At 40.7% G+C, this 15,240-nt stretch overlaps 1 protein-coding gene across 1 annotated transcript in view; it reads right to left on the reverse strand.

Annotated features, from left to right (window-relative positions):
• Positions 1–14,410, reverse strand: part of UBR3 (ubiquitin protein ligase E3 component n-recognin 3) — a 95,905-nt gene extending 81,495 nt beyond the window's left edge. Inside the window, exons 1-4 of the mRNA XM_054277508.1 lie at positions 13,915–14,410; positions 2,291–2,430; positions 1,743–1,901; positions 603–746 (exon numbers count right to left, since the gene is read on the reverse strand). Of these exons, the coding sequence (XP_054133483.1) occupies positions 603–746; positions 1,743–1,901; positions 2,291–2,430; positions 13,915–14,360 (889 nt within the window). The 5' untranslated portion in view covers positions 14,361–14,410. The remainder of the gene's footprint in view (positions 1–602; positions 747–1,742; positions 1,902–2,290; positions 2,431–13,914) is intronic.
• Between the last annotated feature and the right edge of the window lie 830 nt (positions 14,411–15,240).

The following is a 15,240-nucleotide window of genomic DNA, read 5'->3' on the forward strand; positions in this document are numbered from 1 at the left end:
TTCTTTTCATAAGTCTATTATTGAAAAGACAGTATTTTAAGATATTTAAGCCAGCATGAAATGGAACACTTCATTAATCTTCTTTAAAAGATACAGAGCAATGGACTGAAGTTGGAGTAAGATTTCCAAGCAATACAAAACCAGAGATTTGCAAATCCATGCCATTGCAGAACTTCAGTGCGCTGTGTTAACAAACATTCTTTCAGAAATTGAATAAAAAACCTCTGATAAATAATAAAGTCTGATGGACTTCAGTGATCAAACAAAATAAAATCCACAGAACCTTTATAAGAAGAAGTGCTGTGGATTGATAATCACTTTGTTGCAGTGGCAAAATTTCACTATAAGCAATTACATCTTGCCTACTCAAATTCCACTAATATTATGACTGGAAAAATGGTGCTTAGCATATTAGCAACAAGAAGTTAACATGCTTAGCTTTGCTGACAGAAGTAAAAGTCCTGTAATTTGGTAATGCAATAAATAACAGGTAATTCTCTAAGTTTCATTAAGATTAGCTTTTCTCAAAAATAAACCCAAAGCAGTTTATATAAAACCCATCAATACTCAAGTCTTCTCTTAAAATATTTTTCTACACAAACCTTGAACAGATAATGTGCTAGTTCCAGCTCCTTGTTCCTGCATATTACATGCAATTTTATCTTCAGGAAATGCCAACCCAGAGCCTTTCAAAGCAATGAGGTACTTTTCATGACTTTTCTTTGCACATGCATTCTCTCCAACACCTTGAATACACACATAAAACAGTATTAAAGCACAAAAGCAGCTCCTCGGTTCATATGCTCACACTCTATGCAAGCAATCTAAAAATGGCCCACAATATTTTAATTTAATAACCCATATTCTCCATTTCAAGAGTCCAGATAAGCATGTCTTACTTTCCATTCCCTTTCTGTATTTCTGTATCAGGAAATCCATCACATATAGGAAAGAGGAGTAATTAAATTACTCCCATTTGAATACTATAACAGGAGAGAGAAAGGAAGGAAAGAATAAAGAGAACTGCCCCTAAGGCAGCTTTACTAAGTGTTCCTCCTTTCAAATAAAGATTTGGGGATTGCCTGCTCTTTAAGTAGCTGCTGCCCAAGCCAGTTATGGCAACTTTAAACTACAGTAATCACTATTTGTTCTGTACCTATGCAAGGGACTCTTAATCACAAGAAAACAACATGGAGTTAATTTACACTAGGGATTTGGGGTTAGTTGTGACTGCCAACATTTTCAGATTTATTGTGATTTGGTACAGGATTGAATAAATAAGGGGGGGGGAGAGGTAAAGTTTAAGAAAAAAAGATGAAAAAGGCTTTGCACAGAAATTCAGGACAGACAATGCCTTCTGCCATTCAGGTTTCTTCCAGTAACCTCTGTGAGAGTAGATCCCAAAATGAGTTACAAATATTCCACTTCAAATAACCTTATTATTACTAGTTTGGAAGTACTAAGCTAGAATGGATTTCCTATAAAAACTTTTCTGAAAAGATGTTTACCTATACATTTATTTGGGACACAGATCAGATGTTTGCTCTTACAGGTCTTAAAAACAAATGTTTCTAGTCACTCCTGAAGCTCACCCTCCTATCAACATAATAGCTTTGAAAATACACTTTTTTCTGTGTTTTGAGATGTCAAATAAAAACATGCAGAAACTGAAATTATAAAAACTTATGCCCTTAATGCTTCGTAGTTTGAAAATCTAATTATTAGAAATAGCACAAACATACCAGAGCTAAGATCTTTGTAGAACTGTTGGCTAGTTAAAACCTGGGTAAGAACTGATCTCATTGCACCTCCCATTTTGGTCAAGTCTTCTAGGAAGGAAACATGAGGCTCCAAAACCTGGAGAATTTTATGAAGGTCTTTCTCCGATGGCAGATCAAGAGCTGAAACCACAGAAGAAGAACTTTTGGTGTAGATGTAATATAATTCAGCCAAAACTGTCACAAGCAGAACAGTTACAACCATTGCAAATGAAAATAATTTATATATTCATAATGCTCTTAAATTCACACATACCAATTTCAAACTATACCTCATTTCATTTTCTGGAAGAGCTCAGCACAATGATAGGTAACCCCTAAAACATATTTAAGCATGCCAGCAGGTAATAAAATCAAATCACCTAGTCAGGCTGTAATTTTGTTAGGAAGAGAGGTACAAAATACAATGACATCAACTATGGATAGCATTCATGTGCTGTGTCTTCACAGACTGCAAGGAAGAGCTAACAGCATGGTAAGATATGTTAGATACATGCAAATCCAAAACATACCAGGCTCATTATATCCCTCTCGTAAATGCTGAATCAGACTAAAGATGAACTGTGGAAGAACTAATTCTGACATCATCAATAAGTGTTTTGGAACACATGGAACATTTGAATTCGATTTAATCCGGTGTCTTTTACAAAACCTAGAAAACAGATAAGAAAAATGTTAGCCAAGCACAGCTCAGCAGTTTTAACATATTCTAAGAAAAGTATTCCTTTTCCATTTTTCAGAGAGTAGATGTTTTTACATTAAAGGTGGTATGGAAATGGTATTCTGAAATTCCAGCGACTCTGTTCAAGCCCATTCTGATTCTGAGGCCAGAGAATTATAAAGCTGCCAATTTTTTTTCTGCTGCTCAGAGTTCACTTATCTAACATCTCAGCTTCTTCCCATACGTATCAGAAGTATCTTCCATTGAACAATCAGAAGAACACTGACTTTCTTCTCCTTTCTGTGACTTAATCAGACGTTGGTCTTATTTTTCAAGTCCTCATTCAGATAATGACTTTCAAAAATATCTTTTGACAATAAAAACAACTTAAAAAGGCATAAGATTGTGCAGGATCAGTGTGCATTTCAAATGTACAGCAACTATGATTTACAAAATCCTTACAAAATTCTTTCATTTAAAAAGAAAAGAAAACATTTATTCTTTGGAAAATTCCTGCATGGTAGCAGCTGAGGCTTGGCTAATACACAGTGACATGATGTTGAGCCAAACCCCATTAGAGCAGACCGAATGATTTCCTACTCACTTAACATGAGCCTGACTCAGGAGACACTGAATACTTTTCAACTCCCAAACTATTTTTAGAAAGGACATAAAACAACATCAAAGAGTTATTTACCCACATCAAAAACCACACCAAACAAAGAATAGTCTAAAAATACATCACACAACAATAAACTTTTACTGAAAAGATTCACCAGATTTTACTAACAATTTTTCAACGCAAAAAATTGAGGAAAAAACCACAGCTTCGTTTGACTTTGAAAACTGTTTTCCAAATTTATGCCATGGTTTCCAGAAGCAGCCTGTTACTTTCTAAAACTTAAGCCTTTCTTCTTTGAGGACCACTGAAGAATCATCTTCAAGAGAAGAAGGAAATAGAAGAAAGGCACAAAGAAAGTAGATGAATCAAGAAAAAAAGGCAAAAAAGCCCCCCAAAAAACCAATACCAGTCCAACAGTTAAAATGGCAATTCACAAAAATGGCTAGCAAATTCACAAGATTAAAGATTAAGAGCTTCTCCTTTGCTTTTGCACATTAGAAATGAGACTTTTTATTAAGAAAAGGTAGAGAAGGACAGTACTAGCCAGTTGATTTGCTATTTGTATATAAACCCAATATATCCTTGGAACAGAAAGAGCTCAGTGATGACTGACTTTCTGTTAATAAATGTCCAAATAAATAGTGTTCACTTTTGCCTTCCACTTTCCATACTACATTCACAGAAGTTATGAAAAGTCACTCCATGTTAATTGTTGAAGTATGGATAAACAGCACAATTTGCAACTGCAGGGAATTCAAAGGGGCTTGTAAAAGTCCTTCATTTTTTCTCTTCAGTGATCCAAAATTTATCTTTTCCACATACAGAAACCTGAACTTCTATAAATCACAAATGTGGCTTCATCTATGCTAAAATATGGTATTTCCTACTCTTACAGTAATTGATTTTCCTTTCACCACTGTCCTTATAAGAAGGGATCAAAAGTAAATAAAGATCTAAAAGACACAAAAGGAAGGAACACAGTGCACTCTGAAATCTTTCACAGCCCACCACCCCCCCATACATTTTACATTCTGTCAGAAGTTCTTTTCACTGGTTATGAAAGCTAAGGAAGCCACTGTAACAAAACACACAGGTAAAGTCATTTTGAATCCCAGTTTCTGCTAAGCACAAGACTTCCTTCCACAGAAAATAAGCTCTGCTCCCCATGAAGTCAATGTCACCATGCCAGTTCTGAACCCATCACAACAGGATCAGAGTTAGAAGGGACCCAGGAGGACCATGGAGTGCACCTGAGAAGTGAATGGTGCCTCCAGGAACCGAACCCACGAGCTTGGCACTACTAACACTGTGCTCTAACCAACTGCACCAATCTCAGGGGCAGGGATTAACCAGCCCAAACTTCACATATCCTGGAAATCAAAGTTATAATAGGTTGCTTCTTGAGAGTATCAAGAAAGGATTATTGAATTATAAGGTGTGCTATTATTGCTATATTAACACAGATCCTGGAAGACCAATGAAGGACCCAGATTCGATTCCCTGTAAGGAAAAGTTCTTTCACTGTCACATGCATAAAGCACAGCAGCTTCAAACAGGAATGCATTTCCCTGCCTTTGAAATCACTTTCTCACAAAAAGATAAGACTAATTTTAGCAAAAGGAGGGAACAAACAGTAAACTTGTAATTAAATAAAAACTTAAGTTTAACAAAGAATCTTCTCCATATGATTAAAAAAAAAAATCTGACATGTCTTACACTGCATTAATATCTTATTTGTGAAAAGCAGACCATTGCTGATATCTACATGAGTAAGCAATACCATTTGTTACAAACAGAAGCAGCATTAATATCTTCTGAGCAACTTCAATGTCAAACTTCCCAGATTTATTCCATTATTTCCTACTATTTCCATTTTTAATAATTTTACTGTGAATTTCAAAAATGCATTTTACAAGTGGCTTCAGGTAAAATAACTCGTTAGGCTACAGCTTCACAGCCTAGTTGAATTAGATCAGTCCTGCCACAACTCTTCCTGCCAGCCCTCTTACTGGTTCTAGCACTTGCGCTTGACTGATCCTATGTTAAACCAGTTCAGAAGCTAAGCCAGCAGAAGTTATTTACTTACAGGAATATATAAAAAATTTCACTGGGCCAATTTAAATCCACCAAAACTCACAGACCAGTCTCCTTGGAAATCGCACTGAACTCCCTAAATCATTTTGCCATCATTCCTTTTCTTGTTAACCTGACAGGGAGCAAAACACAGGGAACAAAATAAACCAAAATCTCAAACAAAGACATGCAGGAAAATGCCATCCTGATCCACCAGCAGAAGAAGTAGATACAATGCTCACTGTGGAAGCAATTCCATCGCTTCAAAGGAGAGGTTTTTTACTCCACAGTTATCATAGCAGCTGATAAATGCCCTAAGTACCAGCCAGACCACACCTTTACAGCATTTGATCAGTCCTTCATCCACTACATCCCACAGTGTCTCAAGTTGCAGCTGCATTCCAGAAACTTGACATAAGTTCACATATACACAGATGGACTATTTTTACCCTCACTTTTCTCTCACTATTTTGTCCCCTGCCTCCCTGTCATTTGTTTTTAAACTGGATCACAAGACTGCCAAAAGAAAACATCCCAATTTCACACTCTACTACAGCACTATGAGTACCTGACTCTGACAGAATCTTTTAGGGGCAAGGATCTGGGACCCAAGCAACAGAATCCAAATGGGAACTGCTTGAAATCAGTTCTTAAGCAAAGAAAGTAAAGCCCTACTTGAGTCTTCAATTCAGTAAGTCATACCTAAACTGAGTTCTTATTTAAAACATAATATACATTTCATACGTATATATATGGTATAATATATATTCATACTCTATACCTCATGACTGACATCATGTAATGTTTCATAAAGTATTCAAATGAAGTTTGATAAATATGAATTCAACACAACTTTTTTAAAAAGCATGTGTTCTCTCTCCACTGTAAAACTAACACACAAATACTACTCATACATACTCTGAATCTACAAAATAGAAGCAAGATACAAAGTACTTTTTGAGTGCTACAATTGTTTCTGAGTTTTTACAAACCCATTACATCTTTTCTTATGTGTTAAATGTTTTTTCCTGCCTTTGCAGTTCAAATATCAAATCAAATCTTAATTCAGAACAAAGTAAAACTTTCATAATCAGGATTAGAAAATTATCTGAATGAAAAAGGGCTTTGATATATTGTAGGGTTGCTTTATGTAAATCCACTGTCCCTAACAATAACAAATACAATGATAACTCTGAAGAAATGCAGAGAAATAAACCTACTGTTCCTATTAAAATTAATGTTTCTCCCCCACACCCGAATAGCTGCACTTCACTAGTTAAATTCCTTTCACCTGCAAAACAGGCTTCCAAAAGTGAATCAATGTGGTACTGACTCAAGACCCAAGCAATGAGCACTCTTCTGCTCTTTATGAAAACTGCAAGCTACAGAGCTCACAGACAAAACTGAATACTTGCACTTCTGCTATGAGGGGCAAAGCCAACTTTAAAGCCTGAAAAGATGTCAGTCTCACTCTTGTAACCAGAAAACTTCCAAAACAGAGGCAACAGAGTCAATAGCAGAGGACAACGAAACACAGCAGAATAACTAATGGCTTCTCAAGAAAAAAAAACCAACAACTTTAAAGGACATCTTTTCAGGCTTTAAGCTTTCATGGCAAAGCTGACTGGCCAGGTTAGGTGGCTAGAAATCAGAGACTGGACAATAAGAAGTTATTCCAATCCTTGCAGAACAGCAGGAAGAGAGGCAATGACTCATAGAAGTTCTCTTGGAGCTCAGTGCTACATTAAATGAAGAAGCACACCAAGTCAAAGAAAGAGCAGTCAAAGCTGCTCTGCAGAGCATTTCCATTTTTCTGTTAGTCCTGAGACAAACATCCTGTATAGCAGACAAAACTACAATGATTTTTATTAGTATGCAAGTACCCATCATCAATCAGAAACAGTAGATTTGGCAGTTTCAATCATAAGGATGTTATTAAAGCAAAAATGAGTAAGAAGGAGAAGGAATGGACTTCCAAGACCTTGAAGTACATGGACAGTACATCTACTTGAAAGAACAAAAATCAAGAAACAGTTCTCCAAAAACAGTTAACAAAAACATTTTCTGGTTAAGAAAATTCTCCAAAGAGAATTTAAACAGGTCAAACATACAGAATGTAGTCTTTTGACCCAAATACTTCATATGACAAAGATCTAAGTGACTACACAGTGCTAGACAAATGCAAAAACAATCTTCATTTCTTCAGGACTTGAATGAGATATGTGAATTTAATAATAGGTATCAACTTAAGCTTTGGCCAGGCCTCCAACAGACAAGGTGTATATCCAAGTAATTTTCAGCTTTCTTGGAAAGTATTTACATTTTTCATGCTGGAGCTATTATCAGTGCAGGAACTGTGCAGAAACAGAGGTGCATCTTGAATGAGGCAGTTCATTTAGTCCCTGTTACCTAATTCTATTAATTCAATGCAAAGAAAATTCATTGTTTTCAAAGCTTAGTACCAGAACCCTCTATGGAGGAAGGCACCACATACTAATATTTAAATACTATTATTTAAAATCACCTGCAGCTCTCAGACACTATTCCAGGATATTTAAAAAATATAAAATTCCTGATACTGTAAAAGTGAAGGAAGTGTGGCCTGAAATCTGAATCAACCTATATGGTCATTAAGAAAGATCAAAGAAACAACAGCTCTTAAGGAATGTGTTCTCTAAACATACTCCCAAAACCACATTTGTTCCATTGCCAACAGATCCACTGACAGCTCCATATAGATCAGACAAATAACACTCCACCCTGATGCAGTGGACTTAGAATTCTGGGCAGATCATACGTTCCTAAAAAGTATAAAAGCAGCTTTACAATTTGGTGGGATCAAAGTAAAGGAACTGAAAATCAAAACTGGTTAGCCCCAATCTAAACAAGACTGTTTCAGAGAGCTCTAAAACACAGCTCTTCTTAAATTGAATATATATCAAGGTAAATGATAAAGCAATAGACTAGTGATACAATACACAAGGCAAATTTCAGGCAAGGCAAGATATATAGCAGTCATATCTTGTGAACTCAGCCTTCACAGCACTGCTGTGCTCTTCAAATCAGACTGGTTCTATCAGCTGAAAAACCTTTGGGGTAAAACCATCATTTAAGTTTGTTCAGTAACTAACATAGCAAGAGTTCAGACTTCTACATATTTATAGTTGTGTATATTGATATGTTTCAACTTCTTCCTGATGACTTTGAAACAACTACACATTATTCCAGAGGCACGTAGAAAGTAACAAAGCATCTATTCAGGTCACAGCTCTAAAGGTAGTAATACAAAGGTAGCACTGGGCTGCTAACCATTTGGAACACATCTCAGCAAGTAATTTAGAGGCTGATGTGGTCCTAATTAGAGACATTCTTAAAAGAAATCAAGTCAGGCAGGTTTGAGAGCTGACTGTATGACATGACAGACTCAACTGCAATGTCTTTTGCTTTCCAAGGATAAAGCCTAACATGAAGCTCTATGTAAAGTACTCAGTGTTACTGTGGAATCCTAAGAAGCAATACATTATCTTGAGCTTTGTATCTGGGGAAAGCATGAAGGAGAACAGAGGAAATCAGATATTTATAAATGCATGGTAACTTCAAATTCTGCGGTCCTTGTGAATCCCAGTATGAATTCCTGTACTTTGTATGTGGATGAACTTGGTGGAGGTTTTGTTCTGAAGAGTCACATCCTTCATATGTGACTGTGGATTTATCCAAACTCTCACACTAAGCTATCAGCCACTACAGCTCAGACTTCTCTCCAGTCCCTCCTTGGCAGCCCAAAGGACTTCAGTCACAGAAAAGCTGCATGGAGTTGACAGAGACCCTACAAAACAGCATTTGTAGCAGCTCAACAATCCTGAACACACAGGCATTTTAACATGGTCTCATAAAACTCAGAGACTAAGCTAAAGTTAGCTATTTGCAGGCTCTCAGCCTGTTGATAAAGCATCTGTTTCACCAACTTCTTGAAGAAAGTTCTAAAAGAGCACCCTTATCCCTTTGAGGCTGCATTACCAAACCTAGCCTAGGTCCTGGAGAACTGAAACTTCTTGATAATTGTTAAACAAGACAATTGATGGTGTCACACAGGAAGGGATGACCTTGAAGCAGCAACATGTTATATATATGCTAAGCAGGTGATTTGCTGTTGCAAGACACTCTGTAAAATAGCCAAGTAATCCACTTTGTGCCAGTGAAACAATAATTGACTGTATGTCCCAAAACACAGCCACAAGCAGATCTGACTTTTCTGATCTTAAGGGGATCCCAGTTCCACAACCCAAGATGGTAAAAGGGACCATTCATGATAAACATGCACAGAATGCATCCAAAGATAACTAGCAATAACAGCTCTCTCAAGAACAAGCTTCCTTTTTTATGGTCACACTGTTAAAATTTTCACTTACTAAGATTTTCATTTTCTAAAAGTCTAGAATATGAAAAAGCTCTTTTACTCTTACTTAGCTACAGAAGGTAAAAAAATAGAACATAATCTTCCATAGCTCCCAATTTCTGAAAAGGAATAAAAGGAAGGATAGAATTTTATGGGGACAGAATAGCAAAGGTCATGAAAATTAGGTATCTACCTATTAGGTATCCAAAATTTAACAAAAACATTCAATAATCCTTGCTGGGTGCAAACATTTTAAAACACTGAACAAATCAGAGCTTTTTCTAAATAAATTAAAGCAGGAAAAACCAAGCCATTTAGAAACAGAATATACTTCTCATACTTGCCAGCAAGAGGAGGCAAAGAGAATTGTCTGGCCTATCCACAAGGGGATCACAGTAGAGCCAACAGATACGTTTGTCTCCAAGAGAGACATCATGATGACAAATAAGAAAACAGAGAGAAGTCTGATCTATTGTGAAAAGATAAGCAGGGATCAGTAAAGACAGAACTGCAGGAAGTTTAGAGCTAGGTACCTGAAGGTGCTTTTGAACACACAGCATATACCACCAATCTGTGAGAGTTACCTTCCTTACAACTACAGGATTTGTTACTCGATGAAGAACCAGCCCACTGTTGCAAGTGGAAATCCCACCTTCATCCCTTTAATGTAAGATAAGGCAACACTATGTCAATGGAACCACTGGCTGCCATAACCACCAAGAAATAAACAAAAAACATCACTGCAAAAGCCTATTAACCGAAATTCTTAACCTGGCTTTTCACCTTTCAGCATATGCAACCCTTGATGGAGGTATTATTCGTGCTGTACTGTAATGCAGTACTAAAACATCTGCTTTCCACATGATTAATTTAACAAATAAGTCAACAAACTGACAGACTCTGAAACAGGACACGGCAGCACACAATAGCCAAAGTGTTGAGGCTCTCTAGTATGTCAGGTTATTGTCTACAAACTTGGAGGGGATGTAGAACAAGACAGCCATAGAAAGAAGATGGTACTCAGCAGTAACATTATTGACTGGTTATACTCTTATAATAACCATACGGCACACTGCTTTCTTCAAGCTCATTTCATAAACCATCACTTTCATTATAATACAAGACCGTCTACCAAGCAAAAAATACTCAAGTCTGAATTTTCCTCTGCCCAAGTGCATGAGATTTTTTTAACCCAACAAATGAACTCATTTGAACTATGAGCATATGTCTACACAAAATGCTTTAGAACTGAAGATTTTTGCTTCTTCAGAACATTATTAATTACCTCTGAAGGCCTTGCTAGATTTCATTTGCAAATAGCTAGATACCAGATGGGAGACAACTACAAACTATTTCTGCCTCCTGACATATCAATGGATTTTAAAATCTATTCAACCTTGCCATAGGTAGAATTTTTAATGCTTTCACAAGCAGCTACATTTACAAACTTGCATATTTTCTAAAGTCTACATTACATTCTAGTAGATCACACCAACTGCAATTAACTTAAACAACAAAATCACTGAAATCTGCATGGAAATCAAAAGGTTCAAAAATGTGACAACCTGATTTTTCTAAAACAAATGAGAATTACACAAGGTTCCTAAAGCAAACCTAGGTACCTAAGGCAAATCATAGTATCCATCTATTACGCTATATTCCAGCTTCTTTTCATAAGGGCATCAGAAATAAAAAACTAACATTCAGGTATCTCTATAAAGCAATTCAAGTATCTCTATAAAGCAAATTCTATATTTAATTAGTACTACAAGACTAACACACACACATACTCTAGGGTAAACCATTTCTAGATTTACATTAGCCATTCTACAGGCAATGAGAAGATGTCCAGATTCTAAACTGGAGAGATTTCCTTTATAGCAGATCAGTTAACTAAGATTTCATGAACAGTATTTTTGAGCTGCATCAAATAAATAATATGAATATGAAGACCAGATAATAATAACAGAAACAAAAGAAGGCTACTATAATATTGATATACAGCATCTACACAAAACTGTATCTGAGCAGACAGATGGTAGATAAAGTTTGTAAGTAGGCTCCACATTTGATTCCCTTGCTATTAATAGAAGCCTAGGCTGTGGAGGCCAAGGTTATATCAGGCTAGACACACTCCAGTTTCCTAAGTCCACCATGAAGGCCTCCTAACTTTGACATGCAAAGCATTACCTTTGTAATTGTGCAGTTGATTTGTATACACAAAGTTAATACACTATCTAAACATGCTGCATTGTAGCAATTCAAGTCAATAGGTAAAACTCACTGTGTTTGCACACAATAATGGTTTTTAGATTGGTGAAAGTTTATTTTACTTTGTCATGTGCAGCAAACAAAGTTTCTAGTTCACTTAATTGCAATGGCTTAACATCAGTTCTTGTCCACACAAGTAGAAGTGACCTTATGTTAAATGCAGGCTCCCCATATGCTGCCATGTACTGCCCTCCTTATATGTCCAAGAGGACAGGAAAGTCTACTGCACAACGCCAAGTGTTGTTCTGAACAAATATTCATTTGTTCAGCAATTCTTCAGCTTTAGTGACCAAAACTCCTGAAGGGACCTACCTCACAAACAAGACAATTTACTCTCAAATTCCACCATTAAAAGTAATAACTAGGGCACACAGAAATGAGATTGTTACTCCCTTGGGGTTTGCATCTGCTTACATTGCAAATTTAAGAGCATTTTTTATTTCTTCTTTATTAACTAGATTTCCTCAAGAAGAAAACTTTTTAAAATAAGAAAAGACAACTGTGAAGGCTATACAGTCTAGGATGAGCACAGCATCACAAGTCATGTTAGCATTCACCCTAAGTAGCTCAATTTGTGTGTGCTCTGTTAAAATCCTGCCACTAAGAGGAGCCCTAAGTCTATTCCACAATGAACAGTGGAAGAAGTATTAATTTTTTTCCTGTTTCTCAAGATCAATGAAAATTCTTACTTCAGTGATGCTGAGAAAAGCAGAATCACCACAAGTTGAAGAAGAACTGATAAAGAAAGAATCACTTCAGCAGTAGCAACTTGAAACCACTGAAGATTACTGAAAACAAAAGGAGGGGAAAAAATTCTGACATTGCAGTAAGTCTATGAACAAGAAAACAGTCCACCAAAAAAGAATGAATAAATGATGGAGGCAGATTGCAAGACACAGAAAAGGTGAGAAAAGCATAACAAACAAAAACTGAAGCCACCTCAAGGCCTGCAGCAGGAGAGCAGTGATTACAGACACAAAGAACTGGAGTCAAGGCAACAACATTCAAGAAACAGAAAGAGCAGAATTAATGAAATCTTTAAGTAGGAATGCAAAAAGAGAAGGAATCTTAAGATGCTGAGTGAGTGATACAGAGTTATAGCCTGTAAAGCTGCAAAACCAAGAAAATAACCAAGGAAAATGTTTTAAAACTTCCCTATGTTCCTAGTGTTTTCTGCTAGGTATGCCACAACTTCAAATTCAACAGCATACCATGTCATCCAGGCTAAGACAGTCAAGACAGACTATTCCACAAGATTTGTCAGAAAAGAATCCTCATTCGAGCACTCCAAACTGTCATCTAGTGAAGCCTTTAGCTAGCTGGTGAATCGACAGGAACACAGAGAGCTCCAGAAGACACTCAGTTGTAAAATTTGAAGTTTACTGGCAAGGTACAACCTTCATCCAGTAACTGGTTGACTGATCTTTCCTTTCACCATTGAGTACATATCAGAACAAAGGAGGGTTTAATGAGGTACCCGTTTCCTCTTCTTCTGACCAGGCATTTCAGTCTTGCCTCCAGTAGGTCAGGATACAAAAGCCCTTTGACTTCCACAAAAACGTGCCCTGTTATATTCATCCAAGCGCTACCACATTCCTTGATTTAAAGCTAAGGTGGCAAAATGAATTGCAGACTGGGAAATCACACAAAAATGCGTCCCTCTTACTCAATCTGTTCACTCTGGCTTATCTGCTCACATGCTGTCCCAAAGTATTTTGACTTCTCGGCTAGCTGTGTTAGGCCAAGGCTGCTAGCTGGAAGCTGACAGGTACTGCCTCCCATGCACTCTGCCTTATCAACTTCCCTGGAGGCTGGCACTGGGTGCAAGGGCAACAAGGTTCGCACGAGCGTCCTAAAAAAAGGCACACCCACATCAACAAAGCCACCTTGCCGAACCCCGGCGGACTCCTCGCTCGGCCCGCGGTCCGAGCCGCAGGCAGGGATGGAGGCAGGCGGCCCGGGAGGCGGCAGGGGCCTCACCCCCTGCCCTCCCTCAGGGCGGCTGCGGGCCGGGGCCGCGCTCCCGGCCCGGCCCGGCCACGGCTCGGCCGCCCGCGGGGCCGCCCCCGCCGGCAGGTGCCCGCCCGCCCCGCCGCGGCCGCCCCGCGCTCACCCGGCCTCCCGCATGACGTTGCTGTCGCCGCAGTCGCAGGCGCCCCCCGCCTGGCTCCGGAACATGTTGTAGTCGTGCCCGGCGTGCTCTCCCTGGTGGAAGCACTCGGCGCACAGGCTCATGCAAGGCGAGATCCCGCACGTCCGGCACCGGTAGGCCACGAAGTTGGCGGTCCAAACCAGGCCGCATAGCGTGGCGGGGTCGTAGGCCCGCACGGCTTGCACGAAGCTGTCCCAAGGCTCCCCGCCCGACAGCAGGCAGCGGCACCACTCCAGCGCCTCGCCCGCCGCCTCGCCACCGCCGGGGCCCGCCGCCGGGGCCAGCACCAGCTCCAGCAGCGTCCGCAGCTCCGCCGCCGCCGCCGCGCCGCTCTCGCCACCCAGCGCCGCCTTCAGCCGCGCCGCCGTCTCCCGCTTGTCCCTGCTGCTGGCGCCGGCCCCCGCCATGACGGGACACCGAGGGGCCGTTACGGCCGCGCCGGGCTCCGGGTCCGCGATCCCTCCGCCGCCCTCGCTCCCCGCCCCGCGGCGCCGCCCTCTCGCGATAGCCGCGGCACCGGCGCCCTGCCCGCCGCCCGCGCCCCCCTCCCGACACCGCCTCTCCCCTCCCCTGACACCACCCTCCTCTTCCTCCGCCCCTGCCCTCCCGCCGCCCTCCCAGCGCGCAGGTGCGCGCCCCGTGCCGCCGCCGCACGAAATGTCGCCGCCCGCCGGCCCGAAACTTCACGTTCCCGGGGTCCCGGCAGCCGCGAGAGCGTGGAGGGTACACCTGGGCCGGCCGGCGGCCCCGACGGCAGCGGAGCTCGTTTGTTACCGAGCCGTGCCTGCAGCGGAGCGGCTGCCGTGAGACGCCCCGCTGCCGCCCGTGTATCTGGCCACAGGGGTCCCGCCGGGCTCAGGTGGTGGCGGCTTTGAGGGCAGGAGCAACTGCGGGGAATGTGGGAGGCACCTCTGAGGCTTCGGGCCGGCGGTTCTGCGCTCGCTGCCATCAAGCGGCCCCGCTGGGGGAGCAGAGCAACGCCGGGCTCCGGCGGCAGCACCGCACCCCAGGGTGGCCGCAGAGCCGCGCCCCGAGGTACCAGCGTGCGGCTGCCTGCGCCCTGCGACCAGGAGAGAACGCATGCGGATGCGAGTTATCGTGTTTCGCACACCGATCGGCGGCTTTAAACCTTGATAAATAGATTTTCAACTGCGCAATGGAAAGTCTCATACGAAAAGATCTATTCCTAAATGACAGTAACCTTCTACCCGACAGCTACGGGCCTCAAGGCAGCTGCCTCGCTTCTGGCTTTGCCTGCGTTTCCTACGGCTGCCCGTCTGCCGGCGG

This window comes from Melozone crissalis, unplaced genomic scaffold (assembly GCF_028551555.1).
Source record: "Melozone crissalis strain CALT ecotype California unplaced genomic scaffold, PUWL_Pcris_2 ptg000023l_1, whole genome shotgun sequence".
In the NCBI taxonomy this organism is placed as follows: Eukaryota; Metazoa; Chordata; class Aves; order Passeriformes; family Passerellidae; genus Melozone; species Melozone crissalis.